The 21,025-nt window shown below is 39.7% G+C and overlaps 1 protein-coding gene across 1 annotated transcript in view; it reads left to right on the top strand.

The window, feature by feature from the left end:
- The window catches only part of NEK10 (NIMA related kinase 10), a 312,540-nt gene that overhangs the window by 228,403 nt on the left and 63,112 nt on the right, over positions 1–21,025 (top strand). Inside the window, exons 31-32 of the mRNA XM_060021364.1 lie at positions 20,728–20,765; positions 20,865–20,989. Of these exons, the coding sequence (XP_059877347.1) occupies positions 20,728–20,765; positions 20,865–20,989 (163 nt within the window). The remainder of the gene's footprint in view (positions 1–20,727; positions 20,766–20,864; positions 20,990–21,025) is intronic.

The following is a 21,025-nucleotide window of genomic DNA, read 5'->3' as shown; positions in this document are numbered from 1 at the left end:
TCTCCAGCATTTATTGTTTCCAGATTTTCTGATGATGGCCATTCTGACTGGTGTGAGATGATATCTCGTTGTAGTTTTGATTTGCATTTCTCTAATGATTAATGATGTTGAGCATTCTTTCATGTGTTGTTGGCAGTCTGTATACCTTCTTTGGAGAAATGTCTATTTAGGTCTTCTGCCCACTTTTGGATTGGGTTGTTTGTTTTTTTGTTATTGAGCTGAATGAGCTGCTTATAAATTTATGAGATTAATCCTTTGTCAGTTGCTTCATAGGCAAATATTTTCTCCCATTCTGAGGGTTGTCTTTTGGTCTTGTTTATGGTCTCCTTTGCTGTGCAAAAACTTTGAAGTTTCATTAGGTCCCAATTGTTTATTTTTGTTTTTATTTCCATTTCTCTAGGAGGTGGGTCAAAAAGGACCTTGCTGTGATTTATGTCATAGAGTGTCCTGCCTATGTTTTCCTCTAAGAGTTTGATAGTTTCTGGCATTACTTTTAGGTCTTTACTCCATTTTGAGCTTATTTTTGTGTATGGTGTTAGGGAGTGATCTAATCTCATACTTTTATATGTAGCTGTCCAGTTTTCCCAGCACCACTTATGGAAGAGGCTGACCTTTCTCCACTGTACATTCCTGCCTCCTTTATCAAAGGTAAGGTGACCATATGTGCATGGGTTTATCTCTGGGCTTTCTATCCTGTTCCATTGATCTATCTTTCTGTTTCTGTGCCAGTACCATACTGTCTTGATTACTGTAGCTTTGTAGTATAGTTTGAAGTCAGGGAGCCTGATTCCTCCATCTCTATTTTTCGTTCTCAAGATTGCTTTGGCTATTCAGGGTCTTTTGTGTTTCCATACAAATTGTGAAATTTTTTGTTCTAGTTCTGCGAAAAATGCCATTGGTAGTTTGATAGGGACTGCATTGAATCTGTAGATTGCTTTGGGTAGTAGAGTCATTTTCACAATGTTGATTCTTCCTAATCACAGTTTCAATTTCAGTGCTTGTGGTTGGTCTGTTCATATTTTCTATTTCTTCCTGATTCAGTCTTGGCAGGTTGTGCATTTCTAAGAATTTGTCCATTTCTTCCAGTTTGTCCATTTTATTGGCATAGAGTTGCTTGTAGTAATCGCTCATGATCTTTTGTATTTCTGTGGTGTCACTTGTTACTTCTCCCTTTTCATTTATAATTCTATTGATTTGAATCTTCTCCCTTTTTTTCTTGATGAGTCTGGCTAATGGTTTATCAATTTTGTTTATCTTCTCAAAGAACCAGCTTTTAGTTTTATTTATCTTTGCTATCGTTTCCTTCATTTCGTTTTCATTTATTGCTGATCTGATCTTTATGATTTCTTTCCTTCTGCTAACTTTGGGGTTTTTTTGTTCTTCTTTCTCTAATTGCTTTCGGTGCAAGATTAGGTTGTTTATTCGAGATGCTTCCTGTTTCTTAAGGTAGGATTGTATTGCTGTAAAATTCCCTCTTAGAACTGCTTTTGCTGCATCCCATAAGTTTTGGGTCATGGTGTCTCCATTGTCATTTGTTTCTACGTATTTTTTGATTTCCTCTTTGATTTCTTAGTGATCACTTCGTTATTAAGTAGTGTATTGTTTAGCCTCCATGTGTTTGTATTTTGTACAGATCTTTTCCTGTAATTGATATCTAGTCTCATAGTGTTGTGGTCAGAAAAGATACTTGATACAGTTTCAATTTTCTTACATTTACCAAGGGTTGATTTTGACCGAAGATATGATCTATCCTGGAGAATATTCCATGAACACTTTAGGAAAATGTGTATTCTGTTGTTTTTGGATGGAATGTCCTATAAATATCAATTAAGTCCATCTTGTTTAATGTATAATTTAAAGCTTGTATTTCCTTATTTAATTTCATTTTGGATGATCTGTCCATTGGTGAAAGTGGGGTATTAAAGTCCCCTACTATGAATGTGTTACTGTCGATTTCCCCTTTTATTGCTGTTAGTATTTGCCTTATGTATTGAGGTGCTTCTATGTTGGGTGCATAAATACTTACAACTGTTATATCTTCTTCTTGGATCGATCCTTTGATCATTATGTAGTGTCCTTCTTTGTCTCTTCTAATAGTCTTTATTTTAAATTCTATTTTGTCTGAAATGAGAATTGCTACTCCAGCTTTCTTTTGGTCTCCATTTGCATGGAATATCTTTTTCCGTGCCCTTACTTTCAGTCTGTATGTGTCTCTAGGTCTGTAGGGGGTCTCTTGTAGACAGCAAAATATATCGGTTTTGTTTTTGTATCCATTCAGCCAGTCTGTGTCTTTTGGTGGGAGCATTTAGTCCATTTACATTTAAGGTGATTATCGATATGTATGTTCCTATTCCCATTTTCTTAATTGTTTTAGGTTTGTTATTGTAGGTCTTTTACTTCTCTTGTGTTTCTTGACTAGAGAAGTTCCTTTGGCATTTATTGTAAAGCTGGTTTGGTGGTGCTGAACTCTCTCAGCTTTTGCTTGTCTGTAAAGATTTTAATTTCTCCATCAAATCTGAATGAGATCCTTGTTGGGTAGAGTAATCTTGGTTGCTCTTATTTCTCCTTCATCACTTTAAATATGTCCTGCCAGTCCGTTCTGGTTTGCAGAGTTTCTGCTGAAAGATCAGCTGTTAACCTTATCGGGATTCCCTTGTGTATTATTTGTTGTTTTTCCCTTGCTGCTTTTAATATGTTTTCTTTGTATTTAATTTTTGACAGTTTGATTAATATGTGTCTTGGCATGTTTCTCCTTGGATTTATCCTGTATGGGACTCTCTCTGCTTCCTGGACTTGATTAACTATTTCCTTTCCCATATTAGGGAATTTTTCAACTATAACCTCTTCAAATATGTTCTCAGTCCCTTTCTTCTTCTCTTCTTCTTCTGGAAACCCTATAATTCGAATGTTGGTGCATTTAATGTTGTCCCAGAGGTCTCTGAGACTGTCCTCAGTTCTTTTCATTCTTTTTTCTTTATTCTGCTCTGCAGTACATATTTCCACTATTTTATCTTCCGGGTCACTTATCCATTCTTCTGCCTCAGTTATTCTGCTCTTGATACCTTCTAGAGAATCTTTCATTTCATTTATTGTGTTCTTCATCATTGCTTGTTTCATCTTTAGTTCTTCTAGGTCCTTGTTAAATGTTTCTTGCATTTTGTCTATTCTATTTCCAAGATTTTGGATCATCTTTACTGTCATTATTCTGAATTCTTTTTAAGGTAGACTTCCTATTTCTTCTTCATTTGTTAGGTCTGGTGGGTTTTTATCTTGCTCCTTCATCTGCTGTGTGTTTTTCTCTCTTCTCATTTTGCTTATCTTACTGTTTGGGGTCTCCTTTTTGAAGGCTGCATGTTCGTAGTTCCCATTGTTTTTGGTGCCTGTCTCCAGTGGCTAAAATGATTCAGTGGGTTGTGTAGGCTTCCTGGTGGAGGGGAGTAGTGCCTGTATTCTGGTGGATGAGGCTGGATCTTGTCTTTCTGGTTGGCAGTCCACGCCTGGTGGTATGTTTTGGGGTGTCTGTGGACTTATTATGATTTTAGGCAGCCTCCTTGCTAATGATGGGGTTGTGTTCTTGTCTTACTAGTTGTTTGGCATAGCGTACCAGCACTGTAGCTTACTGGCCGATGAGTGAAGATGGGTGCTGGTGTTGAGATAGAGATCTCTGGGAGATTTTTGCCATTTGATATTATGTGGTGCTGGGAGGTATCTTGTGGACAAGTGTCCTGAAATTGGCTCTCCCACCTCAGAGGCACAGCACTGACTCCTGGCTGCAGCACCAGGAGCCTTTCATCCACATGGCTTAGAATTAAAGGGAGAAAAAGTAGAAAGAAAGAAAGAAAGAAAGAAAGAAAGAAAGAAAGAAAGAAAGAAAGAAAGAAAGAAAGAAAGAAAGAAAGAAAAGGAAAGAAAGAAGCAAGGCAGGGAGGAAGGAAGGAAGGAAGGAAGGAAGGAAGGAAGGAAGGAAGGAAGGAAGGAAGGTGGCAGGAAAGGAAAGAAAGAAAGTAAGAAAGAAGATAAAATAAAATAAAATAAGATAGAATAAAGTTATTAAAATAAGAAATAATTATTAAGAAAAACAAACAAACAAAAAATGGATGGATAGAACCCTAGGACAAATGGCTGAAGCAAAGCTATACAAACAAAATCACACACATAAGCATACACATACACAATCACAAAAATAGGAAAAGGGGAAAAAATAATAAATCTTGCTCTAAAAGTCCACCTCCGCCATTTGGGGTGATTCCTTGTCTATTCAGGTATTCCACAGATGCAGGGTACATCAAGTTGATTGTGGAGCTTTAATCTGCTGCTGCTGAGGCTGCTGGGAGAGATTTCCCTTTCTCTTCTTTTTCTCACAGCTCCCAGGGCTCTGCTTTGCATTTGGCCCCGCCTCTGTGTGTAAGTCACTGGAGGGCGTCTGTTCTTCGCTCAGACAGAACGGGGTTAAAGGAGCCACTGAGTTGGGGGCTCTTGCTCACTCAGGCTGTGGGAAAGGGACGGGTACAGAGTGTGGGGCAAGTCTGCAGTGGCAGAGACCGGCATGACGTTGCACCAGCCTGAGGTGTGCCGTGCGTTCTCCCGGGGAAGTTGTCCCTGGATCCCGGGACCCTGGCAACGGCAGGCTGCACAGTCTCCCCGGAAGGAGGGTGTGGAGAGTGACCTGTGCTCATACACAGGCTTCTTGGTGGTGGCAGCAGCAGCCTTAGCATCTCATGCCCGTCCCTGGTGTCCGCGCTTTTAGCCGCAGCTCGCGCCACTCTCTGGAGCTCCTTTAAGCAGCACTCTTAATCTCTTCTCCTCGTGCACCAGGGAACAAAGAGGGAAGAAAATGTCTCTTGCCTCTTTAGCAGGTCCAGACTTTTCCCCGGACTCCCTCCTGGCTAGCCATGGTGCACTAACCCCCTGTGTTCACGCCGCCAACCCCAGTCCTCTCCCGCCATCTGACCAAAGTCTGAGCCTCAGCTCCCAGTCCCGCCCACCCCGGCGTGTGAGCAGACAAGCCTCTCGGGCTGGTGAGTGCTGGTCAGCACCAATCCTCTGTGTGGGAATCTCTCCGCTTTGCCCTCTGCACCCCTGTTGCTGTGCTCCCCTCTGCAGCTCCAAACGTTTCCCCCTCCGCCACCCACAGTCTCTGCCCGCGAAGGGGCTTCTTAATGTGTGGAAACCTTTCCTCCTTCACAGCTCCCTCCCACTGGTGCAGGTCCCATCCCTATCCTTTTTTCTCTGTTTATTCTTTTTTCTTTTGCCCTACCCAGGTGCGTGGGGACTTTCTTGCCTTTTGGGAGGTCTGAGGTCTTCTGCCAGCATTCAGTAGGTGTTCTGTAGGAGTTTTTCCACATGTAGATGTTTTTCTGTTGTATCCGTGGGGAGGAAGGTGATCTCCCCATCTTACTCTTCCACCATCTTCCCCTCATCCCCCGATCACACATTTTTTAATACGTAAAAATGTTTGAAATTTTGGATTTTCAGGACCACTGGAATGGTCATCTAGTTAACTCAGCACGTTCATGGTCACCAGCTATCAAGATCACCCACAAACTTATGAATAAAATACTTCCATAAGCTACATTTTTATTCGTTTTTTTTTTTCTGGAAGAAGAAGGATTTATTACTTGCAGCAAGTAAGGAGGACACTAGGGATGTTTCCCAAAGCAGTGTCTCACTGAACAGCAAAAATTGGGGACATTTCATGTAGGGGCTTGGGTTTTACAGAGTCCAGGTTTTAGTTGATTGAAGTTATGAGGGTCAGAAAAAGTCAACATTATCATTCCTTATGTTCCAGTTGATCTACTGGTTGAACACTTCAAGCCAGTCTTTACCATTGAAACAAAACTGGAAGTCTTTCCAACTGATATATCCTCTTTGCTACTGTTAGTTGCCTGATAACAATGATGTGTCTCTGCTGCATTCTTTTGTTCCCTTAAGATCATTAATTACTGAGACCTGTTCAAGGACAAGCATTGTGGCCAGGCTTAGATCACAAAATGTCTTAGGTCAAAAATGGATTCTTTTCTGTCAAGAAAGCCATGCCTAGTTCTCTTTCTCTGAGAAGCCCCTACCCTATCTGCTTACAAAATCCCCCTTTGAGATATTTCACTCGTCAATCTTGAGGGTACAGGGCTGAAGGCACGTCTTCTGTATTTGCTTCCTATGGAGAATGTGCATTGTAGTCTCCATAGTTAGAGGAGTGAAACTCTCTCTTGCTTCTAGAGCTAAATAAATTTGGGGATCCATCGAAGTAGTGCATGAACCTCACTTGGACAGCATTATTCTAACAGGTGTAGGAGAGGCATAGCAGGAGAGACAATTAACAATGACCTTGCAACCTCAGTAGCAGAGACTCGCACCAAGAGCCCCCCAAACCAAATTATTTTTCTGATATTTTCCCTAATCTGGAAAGGGGACTATTCACAGAGGTTTGATTTTTCATATATGTATAGGGTGAGTCATATTAGAAGACTCTTCAGGTATAAAAAAACAGCATTCAATATATATTATACCATAAGTGCCTCCTTGCTAGGCTGTTAAAATATCAAGAACCACTTCATACGGCCACCTTTTTCATCATAGAAACTTCTACGTTCAGCAGATTGACAGCCTGATTATTATCGTTTTAATTCTTGCTGGGTAAATTTCATTAAGGCCTCCTGTGAGTGGTGAGGTCCTCTATTTTTGAGTTCTAAATGCATTCCCCTCCTTAATGGCCAAAGTAAATGTATGATGCATGTTTGATAGGCCACAAAACAGGCCTCTCTAGTCAGTAAAGTTTAAGTTAAACCATGTATAAGCCAGAATGACTTCCCCATACCTCAAAATGAAAATTTTTCCATCACTTCCCCTTTTGATTACAAATCTTTCAATAAACCAAAATATTTGTCCTTTGGTGCCAGGGTGGTTTCTGCCAACCTTGGGTGCATCATGTCCCTTGGTGCTGGGCCTCCTTTTTGTTAATACGTAGATATTTGCTTTGTTATCCACATTGGGGGGAAACTAATCAGATATCATGAACAAGCTCAGAGGTATGCTAATGGAGAAACATAGGGCCTCATCCAAAGTCGTGGGGCATCTGATCTTCTTCTAAAAACAGATTGCTGTGATAAGCTTCAGAAACAAACTTAGGGGACTTCCCTGTGGTCTAGTGGTAAAGAATCCTGCTTCCAATGCAGGGGACTTGGGTTCAATCCCTGGTTGGGGAACTAAGATCCCGCATGCCATGGGACAACTAAGCCCACAGACCACAATTACTGAGCCCACGTGCCTCAGCTAGAGAGCCCGCATGCTGCAAACTGCAAAGCCCATGTGCACTGGAGCCCATGCACCACAACTAGAGAGTGAATACCTGCACACCACAACTAGAGAGAAGCCCGTGCACCACAATGAATATCCTGCGCACTGCAACAAAAGATGCCGTATGCTACAACAAAGATTCCACATGCCGCAACTAAGACCTGGAGCAGCCAAAAATAATAAATAAATAACTTAATTAATTTAAAAAATAATATTAAAAAGAAACAAAATATATTTTTAATAATTCATTTAAACTTTACAATTATGTAGCATAATGACAAGAAGCTATCTGGGAGTTGAGTCTTAGACAGTAAATACAAACCTCAGTTAACAAAACTAGAATTTAATATCCACTGAGACATCATCTTTTTCTCTCTAAAATTACCCTCATTTTTACCAAATATAGCCAAATTAAGATTAATTTGTTTGCAAATTAAGTCTTATTTCAGTAAACTTTGCCTAATTACTTACATAAGGAGTCTCAGACTGAACTTTAAAAATAAAAAAATCTTCTCAGGGCCAGGAAAGCCATGCCAAGGGCTTGTCACAGACTTTGCCTTGCAGATTTGGGTGAATTCTTCCCTTTTTGAGGGTCCAAAAATATCACCAGTAAGTAGGTGACCTTCCTTGTTTACTGGATAAAGCTACTGGGAACCTATAAGTTACCAATTTCTGGGGGGATCAGGTAGAGAGAGAAGATAAATGTTTCAATTCCACTTACAGAAGTGTAATTTACCAAATTGCTGTAAGTCATAACTAGCTTGAGAGAAAGGGTTTCCTTATATCTGGAAAACACAGATTAAAACCAGTAATAATTCTGATAAAAACCGAAAAAATTAGAACCATATTTACCAGTTCACTCAGTCGTATGTAACTAATCCCTTTTGTTAACAGTTTTATGATGCTATCAGGGTTTCCATTAGGATTCTTTAATTTATTTACCCATTTCAGCAGTAGGATCTGAAAGTTATCAGAAACCTGTACTTGTCAAAAATGTCTTTTCTATGAATCATCTTGAAATGAAGTATTTTTGTAAAAACACCAGAATAAAATAAGTGTCTATGAATGACAAAAGACTTAAAAAGCATGGTTAAACACCTGACCATAATGCAACTGACAAAGAAACTTGGCTCTAACTTTGGAAAGCTTATCACTCTGTGATAATTACTTTCCTTGTAATTTGACATATACCAAATAATCCTAATTAGTTTAATATTTTTCTCTGAGATGCCTTAGGGGCCCTCTGAAGAATCTTAAAGTTAGCTGGAGGTCAAAAGAACTTTAATTAGAATTTGATACTGGGAAGTTTGTCAAAAATATCAAAAAGTTTCAAAAGACTTGGTCAAATAGAATCATTGGTCACTGTGAAACAATACTTATTCATTTTACCAAAGTGACAAAAGATTCCAAAAGCAAACACAGATCACTTAAAGGCAAAGAAACTTACACAATCTGTTATCAAATGTAGCATTCCAAGAAAACTTATTTCTCTTTACACAGAGAGACACAAAATCCAGTCCTGCACCAGCCTACTCTTAACAACAAAATTCATTTACCTAAGTAAATTTAATCCAATCTTGGAAAATCCTGACCATGTACAAAACTCTTTTCCCAGTGTTCCTTTTCAAGTAAACCTTCTACAGCTTTCTGTATCTATATTATTTTGTCCCTTACTTTCTTTTCTATTCAGAAATAACCAGCTATAGAATAAAACTACCCTTTTACTTTCCTAACAGAATGCAGTTCCATTCCTCATACCTTCCTTTACTAAAACACACGTCTATTTAACTGGCATACTGAAATGTTTCCCTTATTATTTTAATAGATTTAATTACATATATTATAATTTTAACCCTTAAAAACCTTAATCTCTATCAAAAGCCAAGAAGCAAGTAATTGTGAACTGTTTGTCAAACAGCATTTCCTAATTGGAAAATTTATGAATATATTCTATAACCTCTAAGAATCATACATTTTCTCACAGCAGAATTTCTTTATTTTAACATCTTTATTGGAGTATAATTGCTTTACAATGTTGTATTAGTTTCTGCTGTATAACAAACTGAATCAGTTATATGTATATGTATATCCCCATATCCCCTCCCTCTTGTGCCTCCTTCCCACCCTCCCTATCCAACCCCTCTAGGTGGTCACAAAGCACCAAGCTGATCTCCCTGTGATATGCAGCTGCTTCCCACTAGCTATCTATTTTACATTTGGTAGTGTTTATATGTCAATGCTACTCTCCCACTTTGTCCCAGCTTACCTTTCCCCCCCACCCCGTGTCCTCAAGTCCATTCTCTACATCTGTGTAATTATTCCTGTCCTGCCCCTAGGTTCATCAGACCCATTTTTTTAATTCCATATATATGTGTGTTAGCATATGGTATTTAAATGTTTTTCATTTTCTGACTTACTTCACTCTGTATGACAAACTCTACACCCATCCACCTGACTATAAATAACTCAATTTTGTTTCTCTTTATGGCTAATATTCCTTTGTATATATGTGCCACATCTTCTTTATCCATTCATCTGTCAGTGGACTCTTAGGATGCTTCCATGTCCTGGCTATTGTAAATAGAGCTGCAATGAACATTGTGGTACATGACTCTTTGAATTATGGTTTTCTCAGGGAATATGCCCAGTAGTGGGATTGCTGGGTCGTATGGTAGTTCTATTTTTAGTTTTTTAAGGAACCTCCATACTGTTCTCTATAGTGGCTGTATCAATTTACATGCCCACCAACAATGCAACAGGGTTCCCTTTTCTCCACACCCTATACAGCATTTACTGTTTGTAGATTTTTTTGATGATGGCCGTTCTGACTGGTGTGGGGTGATACCTCATTGGGGTTTTTACTTGCATTTCTCTAATGATTAGTGATGTTGAGCATCCTTTCATGTGTTTGTTGGCAATCTGTATATCTTCTTTGGAGAAAGGCCTATTTAGGTCTTCTGACCATTTTTTGATTGGGTTCTTTGTTTTTTTTATAGTGACCTGCATTAGCTGCTTGTATATTTTCAAGATTATTCCTTTGTCAGTTGCTTTGTTGGAAATGTTTCTCCCATTCTGAGTGTTGTCTTTTAGTCTTTTTTATGGTTTCCTTTACTGTGCAAAACTTTTACATTTCATTAAGTCCCATTTGCTTATTTTTATTTCCATTTCTCTAGGAGGTGAGTCAAAAAGGATCTTTCTGTGATTTATGTCATAGAGTGTTCTGCCTATGTTTTCCTCTTAAGAGTTTTATTCTGTCTCTCCTTACCTTTAGATCTTTAATCCCTCTTGAGTTTATTTTTGTGTATGGTATAAGGAAGTGTTCTAATTTTATTCTTTAACATGTAGCTGTCCAGTTTTCCCAGCACCACTTATTGAAGAGGCTGTCTTTTTTCCATTGTATATTCTTGCCTCCTTTATCAAAGATAAGATGACCATAGGTGTGAGGGTTTATCTCTGGGCTGTCTATCCTGTTCTATTGATCTATATTTCTGTTTTTGTGCCAATACCATACTGTCTTGCATACTGTAGCTTTGTAGTATAGTCTGAAGTCAGGGAGCTTAATTCTTCCAGCTCCAGTTTTCTTTCTGAAAATTGTTTTGGCTCTTAGAGGTCTTTTGTGTTTCCATACAAATTGTGAAATTTTTTGTTCTAGTTTTGTGAAAAATGCCATTGGTAGTTTGATAGGGATTGCATTGAATCTGTAGATTGTTTGGGTAGTATAGTCATTTTTGCAATGTTGATTCTTCCAATCCAAGAACATGGTATATCTCTCCATCTGTTTCTATCATCTTTAATTTCTTCCATCAGTGTCTTATAGTTTTCTGCATGCAAGTCTTTTGTTTCCTTAGGTAAGTTTATTCCTAGATATTTTATTCTTTTTGTTGCAATGGTAAATGGGAGTGTTTCCTTAATTTCTCTTTCATATTTTTCATCATTAGTGTATAAGAATGCAAGAGATTTCTCTGCATTAAGTTTGTATCCTGCTACTTTACCAAATTCATTGATTAGCTCTAGTACTTTTCTGGTAGCATCTTTCGGATTCTCCATGTATAGTATCATGTCATCTGCAAACAGTGAAAGCTTTACTTCTTCTTTTTGATTTAGATTCCTTTTCTTTCTTTTTATTCTCTGATTGCTGTGGCTAAAACTTCCAAAACTATGTTGAGTAATAATGGTGAGAGTGGGCAACCTTGTCCTGTTCCTGATCTTAGAGGAAATGGTTTCAGTTTTTCACTATTGAGAATGATGCTGGCTGTGGGTTTGTCATTTATGGCCTTTATTATGTTGAAGTAGGTTCCCTCTATGCCCACTTTCTGGAAATTTTTTATCATAAATAGGTGTTGAATTTTGTCACAAGCTTTTTCTGCATCTGTTGAGATGATCATATGCTTTTTTATCCTTCAATTTGATAATATGGTGTATCACATTGTTTGTTTTGCATATATGAAGAATCCTTGCATTCCTGGGATAAACCCCACTTGATCATGGTGTATGATCCTTTTAATGTGCTGCTGGATTGTGTTTGCTAGTATTTTGTTGAGGATTTTTGCAGCTATGTTCATCAGTGATATTGGCCTGTAGTTTTCTTTTTTTGTGACATCTTTGTCCGGTTTTGGTATCAGGGTGATGGTGGCCTCGTAGAATGAGTTTGGGAGTATTCCTCCCCCTGCTATATTTTGGAAGAGTTTGAGAAGGATAGGTGTTAGCTCTTCTCTAAATATTTGATAGAATTCACCTGTGAAGCCATCTGGTCCTGGGCTTTTGTTTGTTCGAAGATTTTTAATCACAGTTTCAATTTCAGTGCTTGTGGTTGGTCTGTTCATATTTTCTATTTCTTCCTGGTTCAGTTGGAAGATTGTACTTTTCTAAGAATTTGTCCATTTCTTCCAGGTTGTCCATTTTATTGGCATATAGTTGCTTGTAGTAATCGCTCATGATCCTTTGTATTTGTGCAGTGTCAGTTGTTACTTCTCCTTTTTCATTTCTAATTCTGTTGATTTGAGTCTTCTCCCCCCTCTTTTTGATGAGTGTCACTAAAGGTTTATCAATTTTGTTTATCTTCTCAAAGAACCAGCTTTATTGATCTTTGCTGTTGTTTCCTTCATTTCTTTTTCATTTATTTCTGATCTAATCTTTATGATTTCTTTCCTTCTGCTCCCCTGGGTCTTTTTTTCTTCTTTCTCTAATTACTGTAGGTGTAAGTTTAGGTTGTTTGAGATGTTTCTTGTTTCTTGAGGTAGGATCGTATTGCTATAAACTTCTCTCTTAGAACTGCTTTTGCTGCATCCTATAGGTTTTGGGTTGTCGTATTTTCATTGCCATTTGTTTCTAGGTATTTTTGATTTCCTCTTTGATTTCTTCAGCTATCTCTTGGTTACTTAGTAGTGTACTGTTTAGCCTCCATGTGTTTGTATTTTTTATAGTTTTTTTTCCTGTAATTGATATCTAGTCTCATTGCATTGTGGTCGGAAAACATGCTTGGTATGATTTCAATTTTCTTAACTTTACCAAGGCTTTGATTTGTGACCCAAGATATTATCTATCCTGCAGAGTGTTCCATGTGCACTTGAGAAGTGTATTCTGTTGTTTTTGGATGGAGTGTCCTATAAATATCAATTAAGTCCATCTGGTCTAATGTGTCATTTAAAGCTTGTGTTTCCTTATTTATTTTCATTTTGGATGATCTGTCCATTGGTAAATGTGGGGTGTTAAATTCCCCTACTATGATTGTGTTACTGTCAATTTCCCCTCTTATGGCTGTTAGCATTTTTCTTATGTATTGAGGTGTTCTTATGTTGGGTGCATAAATATTTACAATTGTTATATCTTCCTCTTGGATTGATCCCTTGATCATTATGTACTGTCATTCTTTGTCTCTTGTAATACTTTTTATTTTAAAGTCACTTTGTCTGATATGAGTACTGCTACTTCCCCTTTCTTTTGATTTCCATTTGCATGGAATATATTTTTCCATCCCTTCACTTTCAGTCTGTATGTGTCCCTAGGTCTGAAGTGGGTCTCTCGTAGACAGCATATATACGGGTCTGGTTTCTATACCCATTCAGCCAGTCTGTGTCTTTTGGGCAGAGCATTAAATCCATTCACATTTAAGGTAATTTTCGATATGTATGTTCCTATTTAGCTGTGTTCAGTTTTTTTGTAGGTCTTTTCCCTCTGTTGTGTTTTCTGCCTAGAGAAGTTACTTTAACATTTGTTGTTATGCTGAATTCTCTCAGCCTTTGCTTGTTTGTAAAGGTTTTAATTTCTCCACGAATCTGAATGAGATCCTTGCTCGTGGAGTAATCTTGGTTGTAAGTTTTTCCCTCTAATCACTTTAAATATGTCCTGCCACCCCCTTCTGGCTTGCAGAGTTTTTGCAAAGATCAGCTTTGATCTTTCTGCAAAGATCCTTCAGAGTTTTTGAAATATCAACTGTTACCCTTATGGGGATTCCCTTGTATGTTATTTGTTGCTTTTCCCTTGTGCTTTTAATATTTTTTCTTTGCATTTAATTGTTTATAATTTCATTAATATGTGTCTTGGTATGTTTCTCCTTGGATTTATCCTGTGCTTCCTGGACTTGATTGACTATTTCCTTTCCCATGTTAAGGAAGTTTTCGACTCTAATCTCTTCAAATATTTTCTCAGACACTTTCTTTTTCTCTTCTTCCTGTGGGACCCCTATAATCCGAATATTCGTCCATTTAATGTTGTCTCAGAGGTCTCTGAGACTGTCCTCAATTCTTTTCATTCTTTTTTCTTTATTCTGCTCTGCAGCAGTTATTTCCACTATTCTATCTTCCAGGTCACTTATCTGTTTCTCTGCCTCAGTTATTCTGCTATTGATTCCTTCTAGAATGTTTTTAATTTCATTTATTGTGCTGTTCCTCATTGTTTGTTTGCTCTTTAGTTCTTCTAGGTCCTTGTTAAACGTTTCTTGTATTTTCTCCATTCTATTTCCAAGATTTTGGATCATCTTTACTATCATTACTCTGAATTCTTTTTTCAGGTAGACTGCCTATTCCTTCTTCATTTTTTTGGTTTGGTGGCTTTTTACCTTGCTCCTTATCTGCTGCATATTTCTCTGTCTTCTCATTTTGTTTAACTTACTGTGTTTGGGGTTTCCTTTTCACAGGCTGCAATTTGTAGCTCCCGTTAATTTGGGTGTCCGCCCACAGTGGGTGAGGTTGGTTCAGTGGCTTGTGTAGGCTTCCTGGTGGAGGGGACTGGTACCTGTGGGTGAGGCTGGATCTTGTCCTTCTGGTGGGAAGGGCCACATCTGGTAGTGTGTTTTGGGGTGTCTGTGAACTTAATATGACTTTAGGCTGTCTCTCTGCTGATGGGTGGGGTTGTGTTCCTGTCTTGCTCATTGTTTGGCATGGGGCATCCAGCACTGGAGATTGCTGGTCATTGGGTAGAGCTGGGTCTTTGTGTTGAGATGGAGATCTCTGGGAGAGCTCTCACCAAGTGATATTACATAGGTCTGGGAGGTCTCTGGTGGTCCGTTATCCTGGACTTGGCTGTCTCACCTTGGAGGCTCAGGCCCAACACCTGGCTGGAGCACCGAGACCCTGCCAGCCACACGGCTCAGAAGAAAAGGAAGAAAAAAAAAAACCTGAACAGATAGAACCCCAAGCCAAATGGTAAAAGCAAAACTAAACAGACAAAATCACTCAAAGAAACAAACACACACACTCATAAAAAGAAAACAATCAAACAACATCAAAAAACGAACAGAGAGAACCCTAGGACAAATGGTAAAACAAACCAAAACAGAAAACATCACACAAAGAAACATACACACACACACTCAGAAGAAGAGAAAAAAGGAGAAAAAAATAATAATAATAAATATTTTTTAAAAAAGGAAGAGAGCAACCAAACCACTAAACAAATCCACCAATGATAGCAAGCACTAAAAACTAAACTAAGATAAAAAAAAAATCAGATACATAATGCAAACCCCAAGTTTACAGTTGCTCCCAACGTCCACCACCTCAATTTTGGAAACATTCATTGTCTATTCCAGTATTCCACAGATGCAGTGTTTATCAAGTTGATTGTGGGGATTTAATCCACTGCTCCTGAGGCTGCATGGAAAAATTTCCCTTTATCTTCTTTGTTCACACAGCTCCTGGGGTTCAGCTTTAGTTTTGATCCCACCTCTGCATTTAGGCCACCCTCAGACATCTGTTCCTGACAGGAGGGTGTTAAAGCAGTGGCTGATTAGGGCTCTCTTGCTCATTCAGGCCAGGGAGAGGGAGGGGTGCTGTAGTCATAATTGGAATGCAGGGCAAGCCTGTGGTGGCAGAGGCCAGCATGACATTGCAACAGCCTGAGGCATGCCATGGGTTCTCCTGGGGAAATTGTCTCTGGATCACGGGGCCCTGGCAGTGACATGCTGCACAGGCTCTGGGGGTGTTGGGAGTGTGTGTAGGACCTGCACTTGCACACAGGATTCTTGGTGGCAGCAGTGACAGCAGTAGCGGTCAATACATGTCCCTGGGGTCTGAGCTGAGAGCTACAGCTCATGCCCACCTCTGGAGTTCACTTATGCAGTGCTTTGTCGTCTATGGGCACACAGAGTAGGAATCCCCTCACCTTGCGCACCCCAAAACAATGGTCTCTTGCATCTCCAGCAGGTCCAGACTTTTTCCCGGACTCCCTCAAGGCTAGCTTTGGTGCACTAACCCCCTTCACGCTGTTTTCACGCAGCCAACCCCCGTCCTCTCCTTGTGGTCTGACTGCCAAAGCCCGAGCCTCAGCTCTCAGGCCCCACTCACCCCGGTGGGTGAGCAGACAAACATCTCAGGCTAATGAGTGCTGGTCGGCAGTGATCCTCTGTGTGGGAATCTCTCCACTTTGCTGTCTGCACCCCTGTTGCTGCACTCTCCTCTGTGGTGTGGCTCCAAATCTTCCCCACTGCCCACCCCTCGTCCCCACCAGTGAATGGGCTTCCTAGTGTGTGGGAACGTTTTATCTTTCACAGCTCCCTCTCAGAGGCACAGGTCCCATCCCTATTCTTTTGTCTCTGTTTTTTCTTTTCTCTTTTGCCCTATCCAGGTATGTGGGGATTTTCTTGCCTTTGGGAAAGTCTGAGGTTTTCTGCCAGCGTTCAGTAGGTGTCCTGTAGGAGTTGTTCCATGTGTACATGTATTTTTGATGTATTTGTGGGGAGGAAGGTGATCTCCACGTCTTATTCCTCTGCCATCTTGAAGGTCTTCTCATAGCAGAATTTCTTGCCTCAATGTGCTACATGTCTTTAAGAAACCCAAACATCTTTAGTTTCCCCTCATAAGAAGACAAAAGTAGATAAACTTAGACCTGTTTAGCAAGTAGTGTTCCAGTGTTTTATTTTATTTGAAATAACCTGGATGGTCAATAATTCCTATCATTTAATTTAATATAGTAAAACTAAATTTTCAAGTTGCCAAAATCAGGAGAGACTATTTTAGATAAACATTCCCAAAACGCAATTTTTTTAAGTTCAATTAAAGAAACCTCTTATCTCATGTACATTTAATTTATTTAAGATTTAATTATACCAAGTTCTTTTCCTTGCTGACAAATTTGACTCTCAGTATAATGAAAGTATTATTCTTAATACTGATGACTCTAAAGACATGTCTATATTAATTAAACGAACAAACAAGCTTGTTTTTGCTCATTAAGGATTAGTCCTAGATCACAGGACCCTGAAATTTATTTTGGCCAGTTTTCTTTATATTTAGAAATATTTAACTTGTAAGCATTTACTTTTCTTTAGGCCAATTAAATACAGCTCATCTACAAGTTACTTTTTATATAAAGACAGATGGAACCAGAGATCTCCTAGCCCCATTTTAAATTTAGTTATGAACCAGGTATTATAATATAAAATACACTGGTTTATAATGGTTGGAATAAGTTAAAAAAAATTTTTAACTTCTCTTTCCCCTTCTCCCTCTCAGTCTCAGGAATTACAGGTGGTCTAGATAAGTGTTTCTGAGAGCCCTCATAGAACATTTACATCTCAAGGTGAGACTGATTTGGAGTCTTAAAGATCTATTTGCCTGTCCACAGGTGACTCAGCTGGAGTCTCAGATGACCCAGTTTGAGTTCTCGACAACTCAATGACAAGGACCCAAAGGTTCTGAGCTACTTGTGGGTCCTCAGATCTCCTGGGGAACCAAAACTGAATTTCCTGAGCTTAGCCTAGAACCATATTTCTTAGGGGTTCTTGTCTCTGAGAGAGGCTTCCGGAGACCAATGGTGGGGAATGACAGGGAGGGGTGGACCCGAAAAAGACATATACACAGATCCAAACTAACTGATCAAGATGAGAGACAGATTAACACTAAAGACATGCTCTTGGCCTCCTGATTATATCCTGAAGGTGAGAGTGCTTCAGGGATTGTGACTATGGATGATTTACATGTTCCTGGTTGCACGGATGCATGCTTCAGGTCAGCAGGGAAACTAGAGCCAGTCTGCCCTGATCCATGACCAACTTATACTTTCATGGGACTCTCCAAGTGGTGAGCACACTGATGGGTCTTCAGTGCTTGACCTGTGCCCACAATTGTGGCAGAGACTCACAAAAGCAGTTGGACAAACAAAACCACATAAAACCAAGATCCTTCCAAATTCACTGATGAAGACTTGAAACAAACCAATGACAGAAATTTAAACTAAAGACACAAGAAACAAAGAGGTGATCTTCCTGTGCGGTGGCCTCCAGAGGACTTTGTCCAGCCCAACTCCTCACTCACTTAGCCCTCTGCTAGAACAGAGTTTGTCCAGCTCCTCACTCACCTGGCATTTCTGGCCAGGCAAAGCCAGTGACCCTGTGTTGGGCATCCCCAGGACACTACCCTGACCCATGAAAGGTATCTCAATCAAGGATATTTGGGAGGGTTTGTCTTTCCAGATGAGTGCTCCCAGATCAGATGCTTGGCTGTTTTCAGATCTCAGACTTATTCCAGTAGGGCTCGTTGACTCAGAGGTCAAGGGCAAGGGCTAAATCACCCTGTTCTTTTGGCTGGCCACCTGTTGGCCTTGAGTCAGAGAGCCGTCTGGCTGGATTTGTTACCAAATTGGTCACCTGGAGCCACACCAGTGTCCTAGTTCAGGCCGAGGCCCCTAGCCCCCCAAGACCCCAGGGAGGTTCTTTGTGGCTCAGATTCGCACAGCCAATAACAAAACCAGTGCTGAGACTGGAATAGCACAAGCTTTATTCAATGGCCAAAGAATGGCACAAATCAACTTCTTTGTCTCACAATCCCTTAGACTCTTCGAGCAACATGGGGGTGTCTCACAGTCCCTCAGACTCTGACCTGACCTCTAAGACTGGAGAAGAGAGGAATGTCTTGCAATTCCTTGGACTCTCAGAGCCAACCTGGCCAGACCAGATTAACTGTGCAGTTCTTGAGTCATTTCTTCTCTCCCGTTGAGATGGGGACAGAACCCTGAAGCTGATTTGTGGGATAAACACCTCTCACCTCTCCAAAGGGACTCTCCAGATCAAGAAGTCCAGAGCAGCTTCTGAGCCCATTCAGCAAGTTGAGGTGCATAGACCTGAAAAATCAGGCACCAAGAGGGATTCCCCTATGCCCTTCCCCTTAGATCCCCCAGCAACATAGACAAATTCACCCGGGTGAACTGCTGCAGCCCACTGCGTTGCCTCTTGGGAGCTGGAGCAACACAAAGGGGTTAGGTGAGAGGTCCCACCAGAGTCATCAAAATTTGTCACCTGCAAACTGTGTTCTCCTTTTAGTGGGTGTCAAGTCAAAAGACACAACCAAGACAAAGATCAGGAGAAGGAAGTATTTATTACTTGTAGCAAGTAAGGAGATCACTGGGGATCTTTCCCAAAGCCGTGTCTCCTCAACGTTTAAGATAGTGGGGTCCATGAAGTATTGTGCAGCTGTGTGGCATGTCTGTAAGCCTCAGTCATAATGTTTATGAAGACAATGACTAACATCTTCTACAGAAGTGTCTGGAATGCAATGTCACGTACGGGGGCCACTGGCAACATGTGACTCGAGCCGTTGAATTGTAGCTAGTTTGACTGAGGAACTGAATTTTAAATTTCATTTAAATATTAATGTGTAGTTTGCATTGTATTTCTGTTGGACAGTGCTGGACTTGTCCAGAAGGCTAAGGGGCAGGGCTATGCACTTGCCCTTCCTGATGTATAGCCTTCATGCCAGGATGTGAGTTGCTCCTCAGCCCAGTGCTGAAGCTTCCGCCACACGCATATGGGCACTGCTGAGATTATGCCCCTCTTTGAAAATTTGAGAGAAGGAGGCATCCCTTTTCTTTATTTAAACGTGCCACCTTATTCCAGGTGTTGGGAGAATGTATTACCTATGCAAAGATGGCGAGTTTCATTTAATTTTCAAGGCTCTGGAAATATGGGCTGGGAATGAGACACAAAACGTAAATAGAATCAAGAGAGGGCTGGTTTGGTAGGGGATTAGAAGGATGGGAATGGATAGGGAAGGAACTCACAGTTGGATGCACAGATTTTGGTATTATTATAGTAATCGAGTGGTGGGTAGCTGAGTGCCAAATTTGTTATGCTTCATAACTTAGGTATGTGTTTCATGTATGTATCAAAACTTCTGTGATTAAAATGAAAGGGTTGGGGTAAGAAAATTATCAATCATGTTTATTTGTATTTGAGTCCCTATGTTCATTCCAACTCAATATACACACATGTGCCATATGTGAACATGTTTGATGTACTTTTGTTGCATTGTATTAAATTTAAGTATGGTTCTTATCATTTGTCAGGGCACAGATGTTTCTTATTTCATTTTAAAAACTATTAAGAAATTGACTTTAGATTACACTAGAAAAAACAAGCTTGAAGGTTATTTATGGCTGTCCTTAGTAGGGTCTAATGACCCTTCCACTAGGTGGAAGCCATGGAGACCAACTTGCAAAATGTTCAGGAAATCCAGAATTTTAGGGTAGGGCAAACAAGTAATGTTAATAGCACTGAGAACTTAAGGAAAAATATAGTCCTCTTAAATGCAAAAATCATCTCATTTCATAGGAAGAGTTATAGTTTCTTCTTTAAGACAGCAGGAGTAAAGCATGGAAAATACTACATAAAAATTTTTAAATGGTTTTGCTTTTTAATACAAAATAGGTATTTTGATTTTAAAAGTAACAAAATCATTCAAGGTACTGTACTAAGATTTAGGCTCGTAATTATTCTTAGAGCTTATAAACAACTGTGATAGGACAAGGTTCTTCCATTTGGTCATAGAATGTCAGTTCTGCTCTGGGTTCATATATGTCTATTTTCTCTCTTTATTAAACTCTTGAGGGCGTCTTGAGGAAAAATAAACCTATATTTTCCTATGTAAACCATAGCGGGGTATAAGCTTTCAGTAAATGTTAGTCAAATCCAAGTTGAATAACTCCTTCTAATTCTGTTTTCAGAGACTTCACTGGTGGAATAGGATCAAGACCAAGGCCAGGTAATTTAGTGTTGGCAGCAATAACATCATACACGCCTCCCTGAAATTCAGTGCAATTCATATTACAGTTTCATATATTTCCCCCTTTTATTTCTTCAGCTTTGCTGCCTCTTTACCTGCTTCTGAAAGTGCCACCCCTCATGCTCAGGGCCCAGGTTAAGGAGCTAGAGGCCGAGTTAGTGATGGGGTGGCAGTCCCATAGCCTTCCCGCTGTGATAACCTTAGTACAGTAACTAGTAACTTTAGTACAGTAACTTTAG

Source organism: Delphinus delphis, chromosome 10 (genome assembly GCF_949987515.2).
Source record: "Delphinus delphis chromosome 10, mDelDel1.2, whole genome shotgun sequence".
Classification (NCBI taxonomy): domain Eukaryota; kingdom Metazoa; phylum Chordata; class Mammalia; order Artiodactyla; family Delphinidae; genus Delphinus; species Delphinus delphis.
The sequence above is the reverse complement of the archived record's forward strand: the minus strand, read 5'-3'. Positions and strand labels throughout refer to the sequence as shown.